The sequence below is a fragment of the Hylobates moloch genome, unplaced genomic scaffold (assembly GCF_009828535.3).
Source record: "Hylobates moloch isolate HMO894 unplaced genomic scaffold, HMol_V3 SCAFFOLD_4, whole genome shotgun sequence".
NCBI classification, from domain to species: Eukaryota; Metazoa; Chordata; class Mammalia; order Primates; family Hylobatidae; genus Hylobates; species Hylobates moloch.
The window spans coordinates 61,661,452-61,687,213 of record NW_026652279.1 but is presented as its reverse complement, the minus strand read 5'-3'; the positions used below and the strand labels follow the sequence as shown (position 1 = coordinate 61,687,213).

At 40.1% G+C, this 25,762-nt stretch overlaps 1 protein-coding gene across 18 annotated transcripts in view; it reads left to right on the top strand.

The window, feature by feature from the left end:
• Positions 1 to 25,762, top strand: part of CMSS1 (cms1 ribosomal small subunit homolog) — a 362,094-nt gene that overhangs the window by 301,079 nt on the left and 35,253 nt on the right. Inside the window, exon 1 of one of the 18 annotated variants that reach the window (XM_058437607.1) lies at positions 13,311 to 13,343. The exons of 16 other annotated variants lie outside the window; for them this stretch is intronic. Coding sequence is in view for 1 of the 2 variants with exons in the window: in XM_058437599.1 (XP_058293582.1) it covers positions 23,826 to 23,868 (43 nt within the window). In the remaining variant the exon portion in view is untranslated. Of the gene's footprint in view, positions 1 to 13,310; positions 13,344 to 23,825; positions 23,869 to 25,762 lie in introns of those variants that run through there. One more of the 18 variants, XM_058437599.1, reaches the window with a different exon arrangement.

Here is a 25,762-nt window from a genome sequence, read left to right as displayed (position 1 = left end):
CTTCCCTTTTCACATGGCATATTTCAGAGATTTTGAAATATTAAATGATCCTACATTAGACTTTTCACCTCCTGATCAGTCAGCTTTGAAAGAGTTACAGGACAGCTTTTCACTTACAGTTGTATTAGTGACATAGACTTTTGAAATTAACTTTATGAAACACTAGCCATTTGTTGTCTTAATACTTCATTTTCCAGTTGCAGAGTATCCATGCGGCCTCTGTTCAAGCACTAACATAATTGTCTCAGCCTATGTAGATCCTACAATATAATTATCTTAAAATCCCATCTCAGTGTAAACTTTCTTGGGTCCATGGAATTGATATTAGTTGATCAGTTAACTTTCAAAATTTGACCCCAGGACAGACACTCTTTCCCCTTCCTGTGGCCTTTCTGTCACAGCATCTACCAAAAATGGGTATCTGTATGGGGAGGAAAGGAGGGACTGTATTGGGCTGACTCGTAGGTATCGTCCTACAGATAACTGAAAGAATTGTGAGTCCATAAGCAGAACACATTCTCTAAAGATGTCTTAGTCCCACCCACTGACAGGTGACCAAGCAACCAAGTAAAGAAGGGAAATATCAAGAAAAACATTCCGAATCTTTTGGTGGTTGTGTTGTTGTTTTTTTTGTTTTGTTTTTTGTTGACCTCTGAGCTTCAGTTTCCTCCTCTGTGAAGGTTTTGCACTGGAAAAGATGTCTTAGTTCTATTTTAGTACTAACATTATGAGTCTGTGAATTAATGACTTTAAAATGATTCAGGAAAGCCTAATACTGTACTTTTTGCTAGATTTTACAATTATTACTGCACATGTCTGCAAGGTGTTGACAGATATGTATTGCTAATTCTAGAAAATATGATGAGGTATAAATTGTGTATTTTGTTTCTATGAATTATAAAGGAAAAATGAATTCTTGTAGCAGAGCTAGATCACAGGACATCAGTTTCCCCCAGGCATGCCTACTATTTCTTGACACATCCCAAATCCCATCCTTCCCACTGTCCCCTCTGTATCCCAGGTGGATCATGTAACCCTCCATAGTGCTCCCAAGGCACCCAGAGTTTAACCACACTTTACCCTCAATCCCATGTTATTGCAATTGCCAAGCATACTTGTCTCTTCCCCACTAATGGGAAGTTCTTGGGGTGCAGAGTGCACCTTCCACTTTGCAGTGACAGCCTCTGGCACATAGTCAATACACAACACATCATAGAATTGATGCATCTTTCAATGGATGAAGCATCTGACCTCTTTAACCAAGTGAACAAAGGATGAGAGTAGCAGCCCCAGAGGAAAGCAATTTCAGAACAGCATCTCACTGAGCTAGAAGGTGAAAAAATAAGAAAATTACACATATTAAACCAATTAGTCATTTTTCAATTCCAGGATTGTAAACTTTTGTCCTAACAGACATTGACTAACAGCAAAATTGACAGAATTTCACATATTATCCTGTTCTTAATGTTCCTTAAGAGTGGGATTATTTATATGTAAAATTGAAAGTTCTGGATAATCTACAAAATAGACAAATATCTCCAAGTTTACAGGTTTATTTAGGAACTGGTATAATGAGGGGAGCCTCTGTCTTCCTTTGATGCCTACCTATAGGCAGTGTTTAGGTATTAGACATTTTAGAGCATCATAATTTTCTCAAGTGAAAATGATAATAAGAGGTTAACTTTTTTAAAAAAATGAGGAAAACATGTTCTTGACCTCTGAAAATTGTTGTTGCAAATAATCTGTACTCTCCAGTTTCCAGGGACTATCTCTTCATGTTCTTCAATAATGCCAAAATACCAGGTGACAGCTGTTTTAGCTCTAAGACATTCCTCAAGTGTCCTATTTTGATGTCATTATGTAATGCTTTTCTTTGGCATAGCTATCATCGTTCAGTAGCCTTGTTGATATATATCACTGCATTGCTTTCTTCCTTGTGTGCCCATATTACTTTTCCAAATAGGCACTGGTTCTCTGAAATGTAGAGTAAAAGAGAGGGAAGGGATAATTCTAGCAACATCTCAAATTGGACCAATGTCTTCTCCTTGGCTAAAAGGTTCCTTTTGCACAGGAAAATACACAAGTTAGAAGTCTTTCTCCCCTCTCAGCCTTCCTTCTGTCTAAAAATGTTATTTCATTCTAATCCTGTTTTCTGTATTAATTGCACATCTTATAAAGAGGTATTATACCAACAGTGTTAGGTGTGGCACCTAGCACTGTGCTAGGTCTTGGTCCTTTAAAGACAAAATGTTGTCCTGTCTCTGTCGCTCAGGAACTCATAGTCTAATAGGAGAGGCAGTATGAAATTCTCATTTTAATAGGCTGGGTGTTCTGATGTAGGGCTGAGTAGCCTGTTGTCTGAGTATTCCTGAGGTGGAGATCAGGGAGGCTTCACGGGTTGGGGGTGGGGATGCAACTATTTTAACTGGACACCTTGGGCAAGGAGCAGTTGGTTTCTGGCAGGAAAAGAGTAAGAAGGAGGGCATTGTAGGCAAAGGACACAGAGTCAACCCAGGCACCCTGGCAGGAAAGCGCAGGATGGCTTCAGCCCTGGCAGCTGCCCCATGCCTCAAGGACAGGGCTATGGCATCCAGCTTTGTACTCATGAAAATTGTGTGGCTCAGCTTTAACTTTGATACCACTGCATGCCCTGTATTTAACATAAAGCCTTAGATAAACCACTTATGTCACAGCTTTCCCAAAGTGACCCCTGAATTCAAGCAAACTTTTTTTTTTAATACTTTAAGTTCTGGGCCACATGTGCAGAACGTTCTGTTTTGTTACATAGGTATACACGTGTCATGGTGGTTTGCTGCACCCATCAACCCATCACCTACATTAGGTATTTCTCCTAATGTTATCCCTCCCCTAGCCCCCCACCCCCCCTACAGGCCCGGTGTGTGATGTTCCCCTCCCTGTGTCCGTGTGTTATCATTGTTCAGCTCCCACTTAGGAGTAAGAACATGAGGTGTTGGTTTTCTGATCTTGTGATAGTTTGCTGAGAATGACGGTTTCCAGCTTCATCCATGTCCCTGCAAAGGACATGAACTCATCCTTTTTTACGGCTGCATAGTATTCCATGTCGTATATTTGCCATATTTTCTTAATCCAGTCTATCATTGATGGACATTTGGGTTGGTTCCAAGTCTTTGCTATTGTAAATACTGCCACAATAAACATACGTGTGCATGTGTCTTTATCATAGAATGATTTATAATCCTTTGGGTATATGCCCAGTAATGGGATTGCTGGGTCAAATGGTATTTCTAGTTCTAGATCCTTGAGGAATCGCCACACTGTCTTCCACAATGGTTGAACTAATTTACACTCCCATCTCAAGCAAACTTATCCTGGTGCTCTGAGGGGGCCCCTGGTGTCACCTCAATGCATGTTTGCTGATGAAGGATGCTGGGACCTCAGAGGCTGGCCTCACAGAAGGGCTAGAAATAGGTGAGGCTGCTCCCAGGAACAGAACCAGTAGCATATGTTACAAGTGAGATATTTCAACACTGCAAGGAGAATCTCGGCAAATGGCTGCGGCACAATTCCAGGTGTGCTCCTTGGGTTGGGGCCTGATCCCAAGCAGCAGATAGGGAATGAGTAGCAAGAGATATGGAAAGATAAGAATTATGCAAGGAAGCAGAACCCCATGCAAATAAACTAGGTGCTGAGCAGAGCTATAGTCCTAACAGAGAAAATAAATGCATGGAGGATACCAAGGGAAAAGTTTGGGCCTATACCCTGAGCAAATCAGGAGGTGATTGGAGAAAGACTGCTGTTCATGCTGTGTACAAGTACCCAGAACCCACAGCAGGGCTTCCAGAGAGCATCCCTAGGCAGTAAGACAATTCTAGACCTCCCTTTCTGGTGTGGGTGGGCTCCTGGTAACCTACAAGATTTGGTTTTGCTGGCTGAAGAACCAGACAGGACACAGTGTGAAGACTCAAGATCTTCCATTTTAGCCACTGGGCATGGTTGGAAAAACAAGACTGGCACCCAGGGTACTTCTTAGTTTCCAACAACTCCATGATTTGGCAGCCTAGGCTGGAACCACATGGCAAAGTGACAAGGGTATTCCTCCTTAGGCCAGCTTCACAATAGCTCCCCAGGAATACATTGTGCTATTCATTCTTAGTGTTCTGGTGCTTCACGTTAAGGTTCTTTGTAATTTTTCTTCAGTTAAGGAACACCATGGCACATACATAATAGGAACTCTGCTCTCAACCGCAAATAGCTTTAAATTAGAAGGACTAACCCCTCTCCCCCTTATTCAAAATGCATTGTGTGCCAAACATGGTGTTTTAAAGCAATCGTTTTGAAACTTTCTAATTGCAGCCATACATCAGCTGTCCATTCTCTCAGCTTCTCAAGTCCAGTCAGGGTGTTCCTGGTTAAAATGAATACATGAAAAACCTCTAATAGTAATCCAGATTTATGGTAGTACAATAGGATTTATGGTAGTAAAAACATAAAATATAAAGATGCCCTTCTTTATAAAAAATTTATTATTTGCAATTATATTCATTTCATTCATCTATTCAACAATTATTTATTACATGTCCACTATGTCCAGGCATATCTTGAATACTGGGGAGATTATATTTAAAAAGCAGATGTTATTGGTCCATCCTATCTTGGAATGTAAAGTCTATGGGAAGGATCAAATAAAAACAAGGTAACAAATGAGATGATAAGTACATCTTGTGATAGTGCTGTAATAGAAAGGAAGAGAAAATCATGACAGAGAATTGGGGGAGGGAGCGAACCTCTGATGTCCGAGGAGACCTCTCTCTGAAGGGGCCCATTTAACCCGAGATGGGAGTGATGTGAAGGAGCTAGAGGAGGAAGCGTTCAGGTCTGAGAACAATAGGTGTGAAGGCTCTGGGGCAAGAAAGGAGTTTGCATGTTCTAGGCACTCCAGGAGGTCAGCATGGCTGGGGTATTGTGAGCCAAAGAGGAGGCAGTGGGATTGAAGGAGGAAGTTAGGGGAGCCCTGCGGGTGGTGCTAGGGAGTATGAATGTTATTTTAAGTATAAAAGCAGACTGCTGCGATATTTTAACCTGGTAGGTTACATGATCCTATTTACCTTTTGGAAAGATCTTTTTGGCTTTCGTGTGGAGAATGGAAGGGTCAAAGTGGTTGCTGGGGGTCCAAGGACTGCCTGAACAGGGTACTCCCAGGCCGTGCTCTGGGTAGACCCAAGGAAAATGACCTGGGAATTCATGGACTGTAGGCAGCCTATCATTAATTTTCCTTCACACGGCTCTTCCTCTAAAGGCCAAAAGCATTTCTCTCTGCCTGATGATTAACAGAAGAAAAGGTGTCAGAAGTGCTGTCTTTCAGGTGGTCCAGTAAGGTAGGTCCCGGCCCTAACGCTTTGTACAATGTCCTAGATCTGCTATCATTTTCACTTTGCAGGTTGGTTAAATTCATGCCAACTTCCCAGTGTTCTTCACCTTTGTTCCTGGTACAAATAAGGTATTCAATAAATATTCATTACATTAATTTCACTTGGATTTCCAGTGGTCTGGGTAGAGAGGGGGAATTAGAGATAGCAGTGGGGTCCTCTTTACCTCCCATGGGGAGAAGATACATTTGTCAGGTGGTTACCGTGGCTCTTAAAGTATTAGCATTTTCAGTCTATGGCAAATACAGTTCAGAGCTGAAAAACATGACTCTCCGCTAGAATAAAAGGTGCTGTGTACATACAAAGTTTTTTAAGAGCATCTGGTTAGAGCTTAATGTGGCTGAAAACATTCCTATTTTTTTTTCCTGTTTCACTTACTCAAATGTGGCTAAAAGTGTGCTTTGGAGATTTTCCAAAATAAAAATTCTGAGGTGAGAGATATTTCAACCCCAACAATAACTTGAAAATTGGAAGTTGGAATAGGAACTCTGTCACCGGCACTATGATGATTCAATTACATGTGAGAAGTCTAGTTTCTGACCATTCAACTGCACACTTCAGCTACAGGCATCAGTCTTTCCCTTCTTTTCTTTCACAGTGAGTAGATTTAGGGGCAAATGAGAATGATGAGAGAAAGCAAGAGGCTGAGGAGTACAGGCCTTTCCATTGGCCCCCAGGTCACAGCTGGTGACCCTGACCTTCTCAGCAGCCTCATGTGATTAGGAGCCTGCAGCAAACCAGTCACAGGGTAGGTCCTGGTTCCCTCCCTGTCCTCGCAGTCCTCACCACCCAGCACCAATAGCCTTACTTGAATCAAGGACATCCTAGAAGAGGAAATACATCCCCAAATGGCAAAAGGCCACGTGAACCCATGTGAGAAAGCATGGGACAGTACTCCTCAGCGAGGTAGTAAACACAAGGCTCTGGGGACAGGACCTGGCACTATATGCTGTCTAGTAGCAGCAGCAGCTGCTGCTGCTGCTCTTTATTATTGATGTCAATGGTTTATAAATTGATGAGCTGTATATTGCGTTCACATGTCAGGTGCTAACTCTCAGATCCCCCTGTTTTCAGTCTGTACCTCATCCCCACCAGCCATTCCTGCACAATCCCGCAGGAACTGCTTGATGCTTCCCTTTGAGTAAGGGCTGTTTATTCTCTGTATTTTAGAGCTGCCCCCGTTCACAGTACTTGCATTATTCCAATATCTCCATTCGGCAATTGCCATTTCTTCTTAGTGCTGCTCCAAATCTCTTTTTCGGAAGTGAAAGAAATATATAAATGCACCATTCTAGCCACACCATTTGTTCCCTGACTTCCTCCTCTTTCCCATAGGGAGGGTGGTTTTGTTATCATTTACTCTAGTGCTTCTCACGACGGAACATAACTCAGTTTCTTCAGTCATCTTTTGCACTTCACTGAAGAACTCTGTGGTCTCAGGTGCTTCGTTTTGCTGGAAAGGGAAGAGCGGGACACATCTGATCCCTCACTTAGAAAAGCAGGAAATAATCATTTTAGTTAGGGGCCTGGGAGACACATCTGTTTGCAAAAGGAAGGAGTTGCTGTTTCTCTGGCTGTCTGCTTCCTTCCATCTGTCCCAAGCCCACCCTTGGAAGTTATGGCTGAACATCTCTGAGTGAAATAAATGTTGTAATGGGTCAAGTAATTAGCAGGCAGAATTATGATTGGGCTGTAACCTAACTCTAGTCGCTGACCTCAGAGAATTAATTTCATATGACATAACACCTTAGCTGTGTGCTGGCTTGAAAGTCTCCACTTGTCTCTCTCTTTTAGCTAGATTGCATTTTCTATTTCTGGATTTGTCATGTTGATGAGTCAGGTGGCCCCAGACTCTTCCTGTGGATGAAAGGGACATCCTGACTTGGATATATTTTCTACATATGTAAATTACAAAAAGGAAAAACTCTGTGTCCTTTTTTTGGCACAAAAGTAAGGGAAACTGGAGGGTTGAGTGAGGAAGGTATAAACTAGCCAGTGTAAATAAACTCTAGCCCTAGGGCATGAATGCAGCAAGATGTACAACAGAGAAAATGGTGCTCTGGAATAATGCTTTTCTATATTAAAAACAGCCATTATAAGGAACTTGTGATATAAAGGGTCATGTTAATATTTGCCACCAAGTTAAAAAAATTTACAAAATAAGATGTAATGTCTGTATGATGATCTATGTATTCCTATGCCACAGTGAGTGGCTTTGTCTCTTCCCCCATAGTACATGTGGAAATTGTCACTCTACCCATATCCCTGAGTCCTAGAACTGTTCCTACAACTAGTGGGCTCACTGGGGTCTCACCTGCTTTGACTTCTGTAATGGAATTTGCTACATGAGTTCAGAGAGATGGTATGCTTTTCATGTTTTTTTAAAATTCACATGGTGAATTATCTTGTATACTGAAAAGACAGTTGAAAACCAAAATCATCTTTGAAGGCCTAGTTTTGTTTAATAATCAAAGGAAGCTACTGTGCATTATGCCAAGTTGTAATTATTAGGAACCTAAAATAGTTGTACTTCTCTTGAGTAATTGATTGTTTTGTCATTGTCGTTTTAGCTTATGCATACTATGAATAGTGACCAGGTTTCCTTTTTCACATGGGTTCCTACAAACGTAGAATCAAATTTGTGCCCCATCAGTAGCAAATGTGTAGGCCATTATATCTTTATCATAAGTCTTGGATTAATTTCAGGTCCAATTTTTATTTTTCTTTCATATTCACTCCCACTTTTAATTTATTCAGTCTTCTTTTTTTTGTAACCTTGTAAGCTGCCTTAAATTTTTTTCTGGAATAAGATGATCTATAGTTAACTAAGAGCTAGGTATTGAAAACACGAAAGAAAAAAGTTGGGGCTGGGCGTGGTGGCTCATGCCTGTAATCCCAGCACTTTGGGAGGCCGAGGCCGGTGGATCACGAGGTCAAGAGATCGAGACCATCCTGGCTAACACGGTGAAACCCCGTCTCTACTAAAAATACAAAAAATTAGCCAGGCGTGGTGGTGGGCGCCTGCAGTCCCAGCTACTCAGGAGGCTGAGGCAGGGGAATGGTGTGAACCCAGGAGGCGGAGCTTTCAGTGAGCAGAGATCGCGCCACTGCACTCCAGCCTGGGCGACAGAGTGAGACTCCATCTCAAAAAAAAAAAAAAAAAAGAAAGTTGGGCAGAGAGAGAACTAAGGAAAGAAAGCAGACGGGCAGGCAGCTATGCACGTCTCAGTCACTTAACCTTCCTAAGTTTCAAATCTGTAAATTGCTGACATCCAGCATATTTGTGGGACTCAAAATCACTTTTAAATAATGAACATGAACATAGTTTATAAATTATAGAGCTCTATGTAGCTTTGTTGTGATTATTTTAAAGCCATTTTCAACTGAGGCAATTCTCCATTGCCAAACCCTTGGCCTAACTCTGTCCAGTAGAAGGCACTTCCCTCGAGAGCAGGGCCCAGGCTCTTCTGAGAGCTTTCCATGGGTCCAGCCAGAAACCAAAATCCTTACAGCACATAGAGACAATGTCGTCTCTCCCAGGATGGCTCTAAAACCTCCAAGCCTGACACAGTTCTGTACCTTAGCTGTTCCAGGGCTAGGAAATCTAATTATCTAGCTGCAAAACAGCTAGCCAGGAAATCCTGTTTACCTCAGTGTCTCAGTATCATCTAGGAGATTTGGTGTGGACATCTGCACAAAATTCCCCAGTCAGGGACCTTCCACCCCATATATATAGTTCCCACTGGGATTTGGGGACCCCAAGAGCATCCCATCTCCCACTTAGAAACTTATGGGACCATCATCTCACTGCTTACATAATCCCACAATTAGAACCTCTTGACAAAGGAGTCTGTGGAATGGAGGGCGTGGAGACAGACCTTGGTGATCACTGTTCAGCCTCTGTTACTAGTGATTTTGTTAGAAATAGTTGTGCTTTCAGGTGAAGGGAAGCAGGAAGAAAGGCTGGTAAGTACAGCCCAAATGATCCATTATTGTCAGTCTAGTTGTCTTCTTAAAGTAGATTCTGGTCAGGTAAAAGCCTCTCTTAGGTCCCATTAGTGCCATGATTAAAGCCAGACACCCCAGCATGACAGGAGACAGCACACGAAGGAGGACAAGAGTGAGTTTCTGCACTATCTCTGTGAGAATGCTTGCTCTACCTGTATGACAGCCAAGGAACCTGGACCGGGCCTCGTGCCTTGTCAAGCCTGGGCTATGAAACATGGAGATAATAATGAGGATTAAACTGTCCAGGCAAAGTGCTTAGCAATGCCAGCCTTTCTCACATCTGTGACTTTGCACATGTTGTTCTGGAATGTTCTTTTCGTGGTCTGTGCATTGAACTTCTACCCTTCAACATCCTCTTGAGACTTGCCTCTTTCTTGCCTTTCCTAAAATACAGCAACAAATCCTCACCCCAGCAGAATGTAGAGTTCTGCGCTTCTCTGCACATTTTTAAAAATTATTAATTATCTTTGTCGTAAGATTTATTATTAGATATCATATTTACTTCATTAAGACACCAAAAAAATCCAATTGATCTTAAAAATAAACATAACATATGGTAGAGAGATTGTTAATGTTTTTTGCAACTTTAAACACCATTAGAAATTTTATGCTGTGAAAGACAAGCCAATAGCTAAATGCATATTTTTAATTGAGTTATAATTTACATTTATTGAGGTACTCACATCTTAAGTGTACTGTTCAATCAGTTTTCACCAAGACCTAGAACATTTTCATCATACCTAAAAGTTCCCTAAGATCCCTTCCCAATCAATCCCACCCCACCCCCCACACCCATATACACAGAAGCAACAGCTGATCTGACTTCTATCAGCATATGTTAATGTTGCCTACTCTAGAAGTTCCTATAAATGAAATCATACAGGATGTACTTCATCATATCTGCTCCTTTCACTCAGTAATGCTTTTGAGATTAATCCACGTTGTTGCATTTGTCAGCAATCTATTCCTTTTATTACTCAGTAGCATCTACTGTATGAATATGCCATCGTTTATCCGTTCTCTCTTGTTGATGGGCATATATCAGAATTTTTTTATTTTAACTTTTAAGTATCATAGAGTAAAATTGGCCTTTTTTTCTTTTGGCATACAGGTCTATGAATTTTAATACATGTACAGATTTGTGTGGGTGCCACCACAATCAGTATACAGACAGTCTCATGAGATAACTCCCTGGTGCTTCCCTTTATAGTACCCCCTACGACCCCTAGCCCTTACCTCACACCTGTTCTCCATCACTGTAGTATCACATTGCATTTTAATTGCTTATGCACATGTCTGTCTTTTCCGCTATATTGTCAGCTTCTCAGAGTAAGAACCACATCTTCGTCATCTTTCCTCCTCAGGGCTTAGCACAGTGCCTAGTACATAGTAGGTGCCCATTAGATTTTCGAGGGATGAATGAACGAATGTCCATGTGGCCACACAGTGAGTCCTTTCATAATTCTTAGTAGAAAAGGTGAGGAAGAAGGTTGAAGGAAACCAACATTACCTTTGCTCTTTTAAAGAAAAATTTAGGTCCTTTTTTCACAGCAATAATGATTTTATGATTTTAAGAAATTTTAAAGAGTGCTCTCTGGTAATTGCTACTTGAGAGGATATGTTAAGTCACACAAAATAGTAATCTCTCCATAAAAGGAGTTCAGCAAATATTTATACTAAAAATATTACTGCTGATTAAGTTTGGGCTTGAAAATTAAAAAGGAAAAATTTAAACATGCTTCTTTGTCTATTACCTGTTTCTAACTATGTTCCAGAAGTCTAAAATTCTCCCCCAGAGTCTTTAATATATTTTTCAGCTATCCGTAGCTCTATAAAGATCCTTTACACTGTATTTAGAGAAACTGAATACTCACACTGTTACTTTTGACTGAGGTTTTGGTTTTCTTATTTTTTCCTAAACCAGTGCCATCTTTATCTAAAATTTGTTTTACTAAAGTCATTATTACTGTAAGTGACACTTGGTTCTTATAGTGTCTTCCCTAGAGCATATTCAGTTCTTTTCAGCTTCAACTTTTCTTTTCTTCCTTTCAGTGTTTATTACTGTTTCCTTTTTCATTGATCACAACGCTGAAATGACTCTATATATGTTCGTTTTATCCTCTTAATTTCACCCACCAGGATATTATCTCCTGCAAACTGAGCCCTTTGCCAACTCCATGTCACATTTTCTTTAAGCAAATAAATTTTCTCCATATGCTTAGCATATACCCCTGAGCCCTATAGCCTATTTCCCCTTTTAAAACAGAAATGGGGAAACAGCTGTTCCATTCCTATAAAGTGTGTCCTGTTTTATAGATAACCCTGAACAGCTCTATTTTGATGTCTGCAATATTACTTGGTCCTTGAAATTGTGAATTTCCTGGACCTGAATTTCCCTTTCACATTTGGGAAAGAAAAATTAATTCTACTGGATGTTTCAGCGCACTACGTAGGCCATGAGGTCTTCTCTAAAAGTTTGTTTTGGTAGCTACTGAAGGGCTCATTTCTTCCCTGTAGCACAGCAAACTTTTTATCTGTAAAGACTCATATTATATGGCCATCTCACTGAGTGTTTTAGCAGAAGTTGATTGTATATATCTGCTGGATTCTATGCTGCCTACAGAACATACAAGGATGAAAGGACACATTGCCCTAAGGGAGCCCACAGCCCAGTAGGGAGGACAGATGCGATGTGAAGAGTTTTCTAATACCTGAGCCGAAACAACTACCTACAGTAGGAACTAGCAGACTATGGCATGTGGGCTGGCCACCTGTTTTTGTATGGCTTGTTGTTGTAATATAGCTATGCATACTCCCTTACATATTCTCAATGGCTTACATGTTGTACAATGTGTAGTTGCGATAGAGATCATATGGCCCACAAGCTTAAAGTATTTATCTGGTCCTTGAACTTAAAAAATTGCCATCTTCTAGCTTAGAAGGAGCATCAAGAAAGTGTATGGTTGGATAGGCCGAGGTGGGCGGATCACGAGGTCAGGAGATTGAAACCACGGTGAAACCCCGTCTCTACTAAAAATACAAAAAATTAGCCGGGCATGGTGGTGGGCGCCTGTAGTCCCAGCTACTCGGAGAGGCTGAGGCAGGAGAATGGCGTGAACCCGGGAGGCAGAGCTTGCAGTGAGCCGAGATCGCGCCACTGCACTCCAGCCTGGGTGGAGTGCAGAGCGAGACTCCGTCTCAAAAAAAAAAAAGAAAGAAAGTGTATGGTTGGTCACCAAAGAATAGGATAGTGGAGGACATCCTGGAGGATGACAACATTTTAAGGGGTAGGTGAAAGAAGAAAGTGCATGAAGTGATGGGTTGGGAACCAAATCACAGTGTTCCAGAAGACAAAGGAGGAGAGAGTGTCAAAAAGTTGAGAGTTAACATCAGTACCAAATGCCCCAGGGTAATCAAGTGAGGTAATGGTTATGATGACCATTTTGTGAGAATTTACTTGTGTGCCAGACTGTGTGTTAAGTAACTTACATTCATTATTATTTCAGGACTCCATGTAACAACCCTATGAAGTAGGTACTATTAATATCCCTGTTTTATAGATGAGGAAACTAAGGCATAAAAAGAGCAAGTAACTTTTCCAAGCTCACACAGCTTGTAAATGACAGAGGTAAGGTTCCAGTCTAGGCATCCTGATTCTAGGGAGCTTGTAATTTTAATCCCCGTGTTATAGTAATTTACAGAGGCATGATGGTGGTGGAAGATAGCTTCAAATGAGTGATAAATGATGTCTATCACAGGCAATACACTACTCTAAGTGTTTCTCCCTATCTCATTTAATCCTCTCAACAACTTCACTTTATATTTTAGGAAACCAAAGCACACAAAGAGGAACTAACTTGCCCAAAGCCAGCTATTGAGTGGCAGAGGTGTGATGTGAACCAAGGCATTCTGGAAGGACACAGCTTGGTACCTGACTTAGCCTGACCTCCCTCTCTACATCTCTACTGACCCCCATCCAGCCTCAGGCCTTTCCCAGTTCTCTTGGAGATTTTGGCCTAAATCTGGTTCTCGCTTCCTTGCTACTACTCCCTGCACCCCAATGTGATAGCCATTTAGGAAAATAAAAAAGAAGAAAGCTCAATGTGTTTTTTAAATAACTTAAGGTGTGGTAGCAACAGAAAACTCATAGACAGATCAATGGAAGTATACCATAGCATATGTATAATTTGTGTTTTGATTAAATAAAAGTGTCATGACAAGAAAGTGAGGAAAGGAAGAATCATTTGGCAAGACATTGGGACAATTGATTAAATATTTGCAAAGGTAACAGAGTTAGGGCCTCACATGATACTCAACAAAATCTATTACATATGGATTTAAGTTACATGCTCTTTTTAAAGATTAAATTATTTTAAACACTAGAATATGTACTTTGAAATAGAGATAATTTTTCTAAGCATAACTGCAATGAAAAATGATATATTTGATCTCATAATTTAAAACATCTGTAAATCAAAAGTCATTATAAAAATTAAAAGATTAGGCAGCATTAAAAATTAATCTTGGCTGGGTATGGTGACTCACGCCTGTAATCACAGTGCTTTGGGAGGCCAAGGCAGATTGCTTAAGGCCAGGAGCTCAAGACCAGCCTGTGCAACAAAGCAAGACCCCGTCTCTAAAAAACTTTAAAAAATTAGCCAGACATAGTGGCATGTGGCTGTAGTTCTAGCAACTCAAGAGGCTGAGGCAGGAAGATAACTTGAGCCCAGCAGTTCAGGGCTATAGTGAGCTATGATGGCACCACGGCACTGCAGCCTGGGCAACAGAATGAAAGCCTGTCTCTAAAAATGAATAAATAAATAATTTGTTAAGATTAACCTTAAAATTAATAGAGCCATAAAAGTTGATAAGGAAAACATTAAAACTGTCCTTGACAAATGAACAGTTAAGAACATTCTATGCATATAAGAAAATAAAGGCCGGGTGCAGTGGCTCAAGCCTGTAATCCCAGAACTTTGGGAGGCTGAGGCCGGCGGATCGTGAGGCCAGGAGATTGAGACCATCCTGGCTAACATGGTGAAACCCTGTCTCTAATAAAAATACAAAAAATTAGCCAGGCATGGTGGTGGGCGCCTGTAGTCCCAGCTACTCAGGAGGCTGAGGCAGGCTAATGGCGTGAACCCAGGAGGCGGAGCTTGCAGTGAGCCGAGATCGCACCACTGCACTCCAGCCTGGGCGACAGAGCAAGACTCCATCTCAAAAAAAAGAAAAGAAAAAGTAAAATATTTAGTCTCATCAAGTGATTGCAAATTAGTAAAATGCTATATTATTTTTACCTATTTACAATATTAGAAAGGTAATATTCAGTGTTTACTGGGGTGTGATAAAACATACACAGTGTTATACAGTGTTGATGACTTATAAATTGACCCAAAAGCTTATGGAAAAGAGTTTAGAAGACCTTTTAAAAACATGTATACCTTTTTACAATGCAATTTCTCTTCTAGAAATCTATTCTAAACAGAAATATATAAATGTTACATATAATGATGTTTATTATACTATATTTGCAAAGCTAAATTTTTGAAATAATCTAAGTAATGATAGAAGAACAAAGAAATATATTGTAGACAAACCATGGTTTACTATAAAGCCACTAAAAATGTTTTGCAAGACTAATGACATGGGGAAATACTCATAATATTAAAGGATAAAACATTTGTATATGATACATAATTCCAGACATGTAAAGCTATGTGAATATATGCATAGTCTTATTCATATACACACAGAGACAGAACAAAAGTAAATACCAAAATTAGAATGCTGGATATCTTTTACAGTAGGACTGTCTTTTTATAGTGGAACCAAATTTTTTTTTTTTTTTTTTTACTTTTCTGCATTTTCTAAATCTCCACAATGAATATGTACACTATTTTTATATGAAGGAAAAAGGTAAAAAAAGGTTTTTAAAACTTATAATGCTATCAAATGTGTAGTATAGTATTGATAAACCAAGTCTTATTTTACTCTCTTGTTTATTTACCCCATTAGACTTACATCTCATCGTTGCCTCACCTCATCATGTAAGACTTCAGGGTTGTGGTTCTCGAAGATCAATCCAAACACAAATCATTATGTGAATACTTTTCGTATAGTTGGTAGTCAGTTGATAGGCTAATTCCTTAAGCCCAGTTTATCAATAGGAAACTTTAAGGATGAAGCAATGAAGGACCTTGTCCTAAGCTATACCCAAAAACTCTGTAAGAAAAGGCTTTTTCCATTGAGAAGCTGGGTGAGAAAATTAAGCATTCTGAAGCAGGGCAGGTGAGCATTATACCTACCTTGAATGATTTACATTAAGGGGATACATTATGTGTTAATAGTATAATAGGTAGTTGAAGTCTCTGTGAATGCCAAAGGGTACCCTTAACAGAAGTACTGTGTTTTTTCCATTTTAACACTTCTCTTCCTTGGGGTTACTCTCTATAACAAGGGTGAGTGGATAGTAGCTCTAGATGTAGCCTCATAGGCTTTTTTCTTATGAAATTTCTGTTTGGGGAAATTATGTAACTTGCATACCCACAATGGGCCACATTCACCTATTTTTTTTAATGTTACCCTATTCCTCTGTACTTCAGCATTCCACCTCACTCTGGAAATTTTGACGCATCCAGAGTATATAGCATTCTTAACAGAAGTTGGCCCGAACCAGAAGAGAATCATAAATCACAGCAGTATGACTTAAATCCACAATTAAGAAAACTGTGGCATAAAGTGGTTTGCTCAGGATCACAAAAATTAAAGCTAAAATTTAGGCCGCCTTCTGTCGCTGTTCTGGGAGCTGTTAACAGGTGTTCCGCAGTGAGGGGTTTGGGGATCAAATAAGTTCGAAGATGGCCTCATCTCCATTTCCTTACTTGGACAGTAGTAATCCATATTAATATATTAAAGAATCTCTGCAATAAGACAGATAATATTAATAAACCAGATGGGATATAGGGAAAACAAGTATAAATCAGGACTAGCCAAGGCAAACCAGGATATATTTTCTCCCTAGCTAAAAGATAGGATGGGGTGGAAGGAGTGGTAGAGAGTTACTGACAGATATTTGAACTCAATTAAGTTTGGGTTTTTTTGGAGGAGGGAGGCTGCCGGCCACATGTAGATGAATGTTAGTTAAATATAACATACATTATTATATGAAACTGGGCTCTACCCATAAAGCCCAATGGATTCTAATAACCTGCTTAAAGACCAGTGCCACCAGCAAGCTGCTTGATTTGCCTTCTAAATTTGAGAGGCAATATTGCATAGTAGTTAAGAGCAGACTTTGAATCAATATTGTGTAGGTCTAAATCCTGGCTCTCTTTCTTATTAACGTTGAGCAGGTGCCTCCATTTCTACCTCTGTAAAACAGATTATAGCAACAGTACCTGTCTCATAAGATTGATATGGGAATTAAATGAGTTATTTACAAAGAGCATTTAGAACAGTGCTTTGTACAAAATAAGGATTATGTAAGAGCTGTTATCATTAGAATTGGTTTCTATTCCAAGAATGAAGAATTTACATAGCAATGCTTCCAAATGTACAAGTATTCAGGCCCGAAATGCCACCACCAACATCCATGGCTGTATTCATTTAACTGTAAAAGTTGGGTAGAAAAGATTGGGCCGGGCGCGGTGGCTCACGCTTGTAATCCCAGCACTTTGGGAGGCCGAGGCGGGCGGATCACGAGGTCAGGAGATCGAGACCACGGTGAAACCCCATCTCTACTAAAAATACAAAAAAAATTAGCCGGGCGTGGTGGCGGGCGCCTGTAGTCCCAGCTACTCGGAGAGGCTGAGGCAGGAGAATGGCGTGAACCCAGGAGGCGGAGCTTGCAGTGAGCCAAGATCGCGCCACTACACTCCAGCCTGGGTGACAGAGCGAGACTCCATCTCAAAAAAAAAAAAAAAAAAAAGAAAAGATTGAATTGAAATTGCTCATAGCTTCAGAACTGCCCCAAAATATATAAATGTTCAAACATTTAAAACAAACTAGAAAGGAAGGAGGATTGGGAGCTTTAACACTGCCTGAAGTTGAGGTCATGCCACCTAAACCCCTGATGTGGACTAATGATTCCTGAGGAGCCTTCGTGTGTGTGTGTGTGTGTGTGTGTGTGTGTGTGTGAAGAGACAGGGTCTTGCTCTGTCACCCAGGCCTGGAGTGGCATCATCATAGCTCACTGTATCTTCGAACTCCTCAGCTCAAGTGATCCTCCTGCCTCAGCCTCCCAAGTTGCTGGGACTACAGATGCATATACCACTGCACCTCACTTCCTGTGTGCATATTTAAAAATAAATGAATACAGCACTACTAACCTGGAGCAGTCACATTTTTAGAAAATAACCATTAAGTTCTGCTGACTTGCAGCTAGTGACAGAAATTTTGTAGCATTTAAGCATCCCATAAAAAGTTGAGGCATTCTTCTTTAGTTGTGTTTTTCAAATGATCTTTTTGTTCTTAGTACTTTGCCTTCTGTCAAATTATCAGGACCCATGAAATGACTTCAGCTCAGTGTTTTACCATCCTAGTCCAAAAGTTCTAGCTTTAAAGTTTTCTGTGGGAACAGAAGACTTTAAAAATTTTGTAAGCAAACTCTAGATCTGTTGCCTCAACTAGGAAAATAGGAGCATTATTGGAATGTACATCAGGCTATAGCTGTTGCCACTAAAAATGGCAAAATGAAAGGAGAAAAAGGATCACCCACTCTCCTTTCCAGTTCAGAGTGACAAGAAGACTTCTGATAGAGAGAATCAAATCACAAAGACTTACATCCAGAAGCATTTGTTTTGTTAAATCTTTTGGAGAGAAGAAGAGATCTTAAGGAGCTTGAGAGATGGAGAAGATAGATCATGCCCAGTTTTTTGCCATATGTTAGACAGCAAAAAAGCAAAAAGGAAGAGATGATAACTAGAAAAAAAAAAAAAAACTGGACTGGCGCCAAGAGAAAGCCCGATGAAGCACCACACGCCCACAGCTTTGAGTGGTCCTGTGTCCCGGCACCTGGACCCCAGGACTGCAGGACTTGAAGAAGCCAGGAGGCTGAGGGCCGAACCTACCTGAGCTCCTCCAAGCAGCCCCATCAAAGCAACCGGATGCCCTGCAGTGGGCATGACAAGCTGTCTTGGGTTTGCTGCTTCTCCTGGACTCTCCTTCAGTGAATTCCTCATTTTCATACAGGCCCTGCCCCATTTTCCTTTCCTGGTGAAAGTTGTAACTGCTTGCTGCATTATCCCCTAAGACAGTCTTATTTCTTGTTTCTGCCTTCAGAAGATCTTCACAGAGGAGGGAAAACCTGAGCTGAAGTTTAGAGGGTAGAGGTGAGATTTTGATGGAAAAGGAAAGGAGACAAGGATAAAGTGAGAACAGGCATTCTGAATAATTAGAGTAAATGAGAGATACACTTACAGGCCATATGATTATTTGATCATGTGGCCTAATTGACTATAAACCCTTCTTTTCTAGTCATAGCTTATCTGTAGTGATTATTTTGAAAAATGTGCAGAAGCAATAAAAGATTGACCTTCCTTCACTACACAACCTCTGTGAGTATAGGCGGATTCAGAATTGAGAGCCTTTTCCTCCTTGGCTAGGCTGCACACTGCCTTTTCCTCCCCTTCCCTTCCCTGTGATCTGTGTTGCTGGCATGGCCTTATGGCCTTCACAGAGTTCAGTCTCAGGGTCCTGTTCTTTGGATATGGGAATTGTGTTCTTTCTCAGTGATGCTGGTGGGAGTCTCTTAATGAGCTGGGAACATGGTTCTTGAAGAGTAGTTCCCAGCCCTGGCCAAATAAAACATTCTGGCTCCTAGGGATTGAGTAATTTTAGCAAAACACTTTAGACTGTTTAAGTACAGCTGTGTATCCAGCATTACTTTTCGGTATGTATAATGTAGCTTTCCCAGAGAACAGCTGATGACCTCTAGAAATATAGAACTTCCCTCACAAAATGATACTGAACTAAATAAAATGGATTTTTAAAAATAGAGCCACAACATGATGATAAAAGGTACAATTCTACAGGAAGTCATAACAATTCTAAACTTGCATGCGCCTAAGACAGCTATGAAATATGTAAATAAAAATTGGTAGAATTACTATAAAACATTGACAAGCTCAAAATGAGAGGGGAAGATGTTAATATACACCCCAATAATTGATAGATAAAAGAGATTAAAATTCATAAGCATGTAACTTGTTTTTTGTGTTTTTTTTTGTTTTTTTTGAGACGGAGTCTCGCTTTGTCGCCCAGGCTGGAGTGCAGTGGCGTGATCTCGGCTCACTGCAAGCTCTGCCTCCTGGGTTCACGCCATTCTCCGGTCTCAGTCTCCCAAGTAGCTGGGACTACAGGCGCCCGCCACCATGCCCGGCTAATCTTGTTTTTGTATTTTTAGTAGAGACGGGGTTTCACCATGTTAGCCAGGATGGTCTCGATCTCCTGACCTCATGGTCTGCCTGCCTCAGCCTTCCAAAGTGCTAGGATTACAGGCTGAACCACCACACCCAGCCAGCATGTAACATTTTTTAAAACACAAGTTTATGATCATACATAGACATCTGCACCTAACAATTAGAAACTGTATACTCAGAAACAGGCTACAATAACCAAAACAACATGGTACTGGTACAAAAACAGACATATAGACCAATGGAACAGAACAGCGACCTCAGAAGTAACACCACACATGTACAACCATCTGATCTTTGACAAACCTGACAAAAACAAGCAATGGGGAAATGATCTCCTATTCAATAAATGGTGCTGGGAAAACTGGCTAGCCATATGCAGCAAACTGAAACTGGACCTCTTCCTTACAACTTATACAAAAATTAACTCAAGATAGATTAATGTCTTAAAAGTAAAACCCAAAACCATAAACACCCTAGAAGAAAACCTAGGCAGTACCATTCAGGACACAGGCATGGGCAAAGACTTCATGACTAATCACCAAAAGCAATTGCAACAAAAGCGAAAATTGACAAATTAGATCTAATTAAACTAAAGAGCTTCTGCACAGCAAAAGAAACTATCATCAGAGTGAACAGGCAACCTATAGATTGGGAGAAAAATTTTGCAATCTACCCATCTGACAAAGGTCTAATATCCAGAATTTACAAGGAACTTAAACAAATTTACAAGAAAAAAACAACCCCATGAAAAAGTAGGCAAAGGATATGAACAGACCCTTCTCAAAAGAAGACATTTATGTGACCAACAGACATGAAAAAAAGCTCAACATCACTGATCATTAGAGAAATGCAAATCAAAACCACAATGAGATACCATCTCATGCCAGTCAGAATGGCAATTATTAAAAAGTCAAGAAACAATAGATGCTGACAAGGCTGTGGAGAAATAAAAACACTTTTACATTGTTGGTGGGAATGTAAACTGAAAGTTCAGCCATTCTGGGAGACAGTATGGCAATTCCTCAAGGATCTAGAACCAGCAATACCATTTGACCCAGCAATCCCATCACTGGATATATACCCAAAGCAATATAAATCATTCTACTCTGAAGACACATGCACACGTATGTTTACTGCAGCACTATTTACAATAGCAAAGTCATGGATCCAACCCAAATGCCCATCAATGATAGACTGGATGAAGAAAATGTGGTACATATATACCATGGAATACTACGCAGCCACAAAATGAATGAGATCATGTCCATTGCAGGGACATGGATGAAGCTGGAAGCCATCATCCTCAGCAAACTAACCCAGGAACAGAAAACCAAACATCACATGTTCTCACTCATAAGTGGGAGTTGAACAGTGAGAACACATGGACACAGGGAGGGGAACATCACACACCAGGGCCTGTTGTTGGGTGAGGGGTGAGGGGAGGGAACTTAGAGGATGGGTCAATAGGTGCAGCAAACCACCATGGCACATGTATACCTATGTAACAAACCTGCACGTTCTGCACATGGATCCTGGCACTTAAAATAAAATAAAATGAAAAGTTTAAACTCTTAAAAAAAAAACTCTTGAAACGTTTTTTTAATTGATTAAAAATCCAGCCAGGAGGCCAGGCATGGTGGCCCACACCTATAATCCCAGCACTTTGGGAGGCTGAGATGAGTGGATCACCTGAGGTCAGGAGTTTGAGACCAGCCTGGTCAACATGGTGAAACCCTGTCTCTACAAAAAAGAAAAAAAAAAAAAAATATATATATATATGTATGTGTGTGTGTGTGTATATATGTGTGTATATACACACACTCACACACAAAAATTAACTGGGCATGGTGGTGGGCACCTGTAATCCCAGCTACTCAGGAGGCTGAGGCAGGAGAATCGCTTGAACCCAGGAGGCGGAGGTTGCAGTCAGCTGAGATGCACCATTGCACTCCAGCCTGGGTGACAAGAGAAAAACTCCATCTCAAAAAAAAAAAAAAAAAATTCCATCCTGGACAAGTTTCTATAAATAAAGTTCATCAGAACACTGCCATTTCCATTTGTTTATACACTGCCTAGGGTAGTGTATAACTAGAACAGCAGAGTTGAGTAGTTATCATTAATGTTCATATTACTCTGCAAACCCAACACTTACTTACCCTACGTCCTTTACCTTAAAAGTATGCTGATCCCACTGGGTGCAGTTACACAACTGTATGCATTAATCAAAATCCATAGAACTGTTCAGTAAAAGTTATTTTTAGTATATGTAAATTATTTCTCAATAAACCTCACTTTAAAAAATAATGATTGAAGATAACTTCCATTAATTTGTAACACTTGCCCAACATCACATAACTAATAATTGCTGAAGCTGAGATTTGAACCCCAGATATTTTAATCCCACAATCCATAATCTTCCACACTATGCTTGCTTCCAAAGAAGCTGCTTACAGCTTAATGAAATTTCCTTCTATTCCTCTATTGTTTTGGTAAGAGGTCTCTTTGATGCTTTTATTTTTAAATCACCCCCCAGAAGTCCCCCACTTCCAGTCTCTGGTCACTACTGATCCCTTTTCCACCTCTATAGTTTTTCCCTGTCTAGAATGTTAAAATAAATAAAATCATGCATTATATAGCTTCTTGGGCCTGGCTTCTTTTGCTTGGCATCATGCTGTTGAAATTCATCCATGTTATGTTTTCTGTTCTTTTTCTTTCTTTCTTTTTTAGAAATGGGGTCTCACTATGTTGCCCAGGCTGGTCTTGAACTTGTAGCTTCAAGGGATTCTCCTGCCTCAGCCTCCATAAACACTGGGATTATAGGTGTGAGCCACAACCCCTAGCGTGTTGTTCTTTTCTTAACTATGAGAACTAATAAAGACGGACCATCCTGGCTAACACGGTGAAACCCCGTCTCTACTAAAAATACAAAAAATTAGCCGGGCGTGTTGGCGGGCGCCTGTAGTCCCAGCTACTCGGGAGGCTGAGGCAGGAGAATGGCGTGAACCCGGGAGGCAGAGCTTGCAGTGAGCCGAGATTGCGCCACTGCACTCCAGCCTGGGGGACAGAGCAAGACTCCGTCTCAAAAAAAAAAAAAAAAAAAAGACGGAGGAGCGAGGTTGTTTGCCAGGGCAGATGTAGGTTTTTCTGAGGCCTGAGTTTATGCAATTTCATGGGCCCTCTCTTAGAAAAAGAATGCAAAATTCGTGATACAAAATTAAGTATAAAAGAAAAAAATTTAAAAATTAGATATGAAAGAAGTTATTTTAAATAAGAAAAAAAATAACAGTACTGCCCCAACCACAGCAGTTCTGAAAATTGGTATTTTACTCATCCTCATCAAATAAAGAAAAAACATACAGTTTCTTTTCAGTCATATACAGTGCACCATCTACTACATGTATCCTACAGGAGAGACGTTCAATTTCAAATAGGCAAAAATGAGAACCTAATTCTCTACTTACAGTTTTATATTTTTTATGATTGGAAGAATCTTCCGCTGACTAGTTTGAGGTTTCCTACATTCCAAACCTGGTTCCTCCTCTACTGATGCTCTAGGCACATCTGTGTCATGATCTACACCCTCTAGCCTTGCCCACTTTGTGTCAGAATGTCTGGTGAGTTAGCATAGGGTGTCTAGTGCAGGATGCCAGCACTAGAACAGCTAGTAATCATTTGATCATAGACAAAAGTGATTGCAAACCACATAAAAATCCCATTAAATTCAAACTAAATGTACGTGCAACTAGCTTCCTCTAAATAGATCCCCAAAAATGCTCCCAGCCATCCAGCACTACTCCCTGGGAGATACGTGGCAGGAGAATTCTGAGTGGAAACAGATAATGGTCTTAACATATTGTAGTGAAGACGGCAGTCTTAACGTACTCTTTTGCACATTTTAAAGAACAATTGACTGTATGATCCCATTGCCAGGGCCCCTCCCAGTGTCTTCAAGGGTTTATGCAAGCAAGTACCTGAAAACCTAAGGAAAATGATGGGAAACTGGACTTCAGATACTTATCAAAAAGAAGATGAAGGTAGGGATTGAGGGAAAGAGAAGATGTGCAGCCTTCTATTTTCATTTGCTGTTGTTGCCAGGGGTTGAAAAAGGACAGTGTACTTGATGACTCCTCTTTTGGAATAACTTAACCAATCCCATCTGGCAGTATCTTTTTTTTTTTAAGTAGACTCTTCAAGGAGTTGGGGAAGAGGCAGTGCAGTCTTAGTGACTCCACTTAACTGGCTGAATCAACCACTGGGACTGACTGGCACAGGCCCAGCTTAGCCTCCTCGAATCCCAGCAGTCCTGGAAGAACCTGAGTACTGGGGCCAACCTGGCTAGATTGGGTCCCCATACTTTTCTTTCAATATTCTCTTAATGGAAATCACAGAACTAGCATCCTTACTTCAGAAAAGCAGTTTTCTCTTTTGGAATCCAAAAACTTCACAGGCTAAGGAAACAACAAAATTATCCAATTTACAGTGATATAAGATGATCTCATTTTATATGTTAAAAGGTGTCAGATAAAATAACTTTTTGGAACAAGGAGTAACTCAGATTTAGAGCATTTTATTAGCAAGGTATTTTAAATCTTTCTCATAGTTTTTGTTGCATAAGTGTCACACATCTTTAAAAATATGTTACAGTCAGCCCTCCATATCCATGGGCTCCACATATGTAGATTTCACCAACCACAGATCAAAAATATTTGAAAAAAAGTGTGTCTTTACTGAGTATGTACAGACTTTTTTCTCTTGTCATTATTCCCTAAACAATACAGTGTAACAACTCTATACATAGTATTTATATTGTATCAGGTATTATAAGTAATCTAGAGATAATTTAAAGTATACAGGAGAATATACATAGGTTGTATGCAAATACTACATCATTTTATATCAGGAACTTGAGCATCTGTGTATTTTGGTAGGTGAAACAGGTCCTGGAACCAATCCCCCACAGATACCAAGGGACTACTGTATTTATTTTCAACTAGATTGCTTAAATATAGACTGTGTTCTTCAGCTAGCAGATTCTGGGGAATGGAGGAATACAGAGTTTATATTTTTTAAGATCATTCATTGATTTTTAAACATTTATGGGGCTGATCCTGACATTTATTTGTAGGTCATTCTTTTTACCTGAAAGGATTTTTATGATATGAGGATATGAGGAAATTTGTATAAGGGATTAAATGCTTTACATAGAGAATATATGTTACTTTATAATAAAAATGTAAATAAAGCAATAGGTATCGGGAGTCCTTTTTACTTTTAGTCAACACTGGGTCAAGTACTTTGGGCACTCATATGTCCCCTCAGAGAGTTTACAGTTCAGATGGAGAGAAAACCTAACATTTATGCAACACCAGTACACATTGTAAGACAAGGTAAAATTATGTGCCAATTTACAAGGTACAGGCTACCAACAGTGTAGAAAGAGGTACAGAGGCAAGCGGAAGAAGGAGAAACATAGTTTCCCTTAAGGATCCCAGATGAAGATGAGTTGGAGAATAGTAAGAGAAAGGAGCCCCCATTGATAGAAGCCAATATAAGAATTTTCACGGAACTAGGGGTAGCCTTTAGATTTCTTGGAATTTTTTATGTACACAATCATGTTATCTGTAAATGGAGGCAGTTTGCTATCTTCCTTTCTAATGTATGTGCCTTTTATTTCCTTTTCTTGTCATATTGCACTGGTTAAAAGTTCTAGCACTGTGTCAAATAAGACTGGTAAAAGCAGACATCCTTGCCTTGTTCCCAGTCAGGAGCAAAGCTTTGGCCTTTCATTATTAGCCATAATGTTGCTGAAAGTTTTTTTACATGCCGTTTATCAATTTTAATTCTTTTTAAATTTGTTAATGTTTTATGGCCTAGAATATAGTCTGTCTTGGTATACCCTCTGTGACACTTGGAAAGAGTGTGTATTCT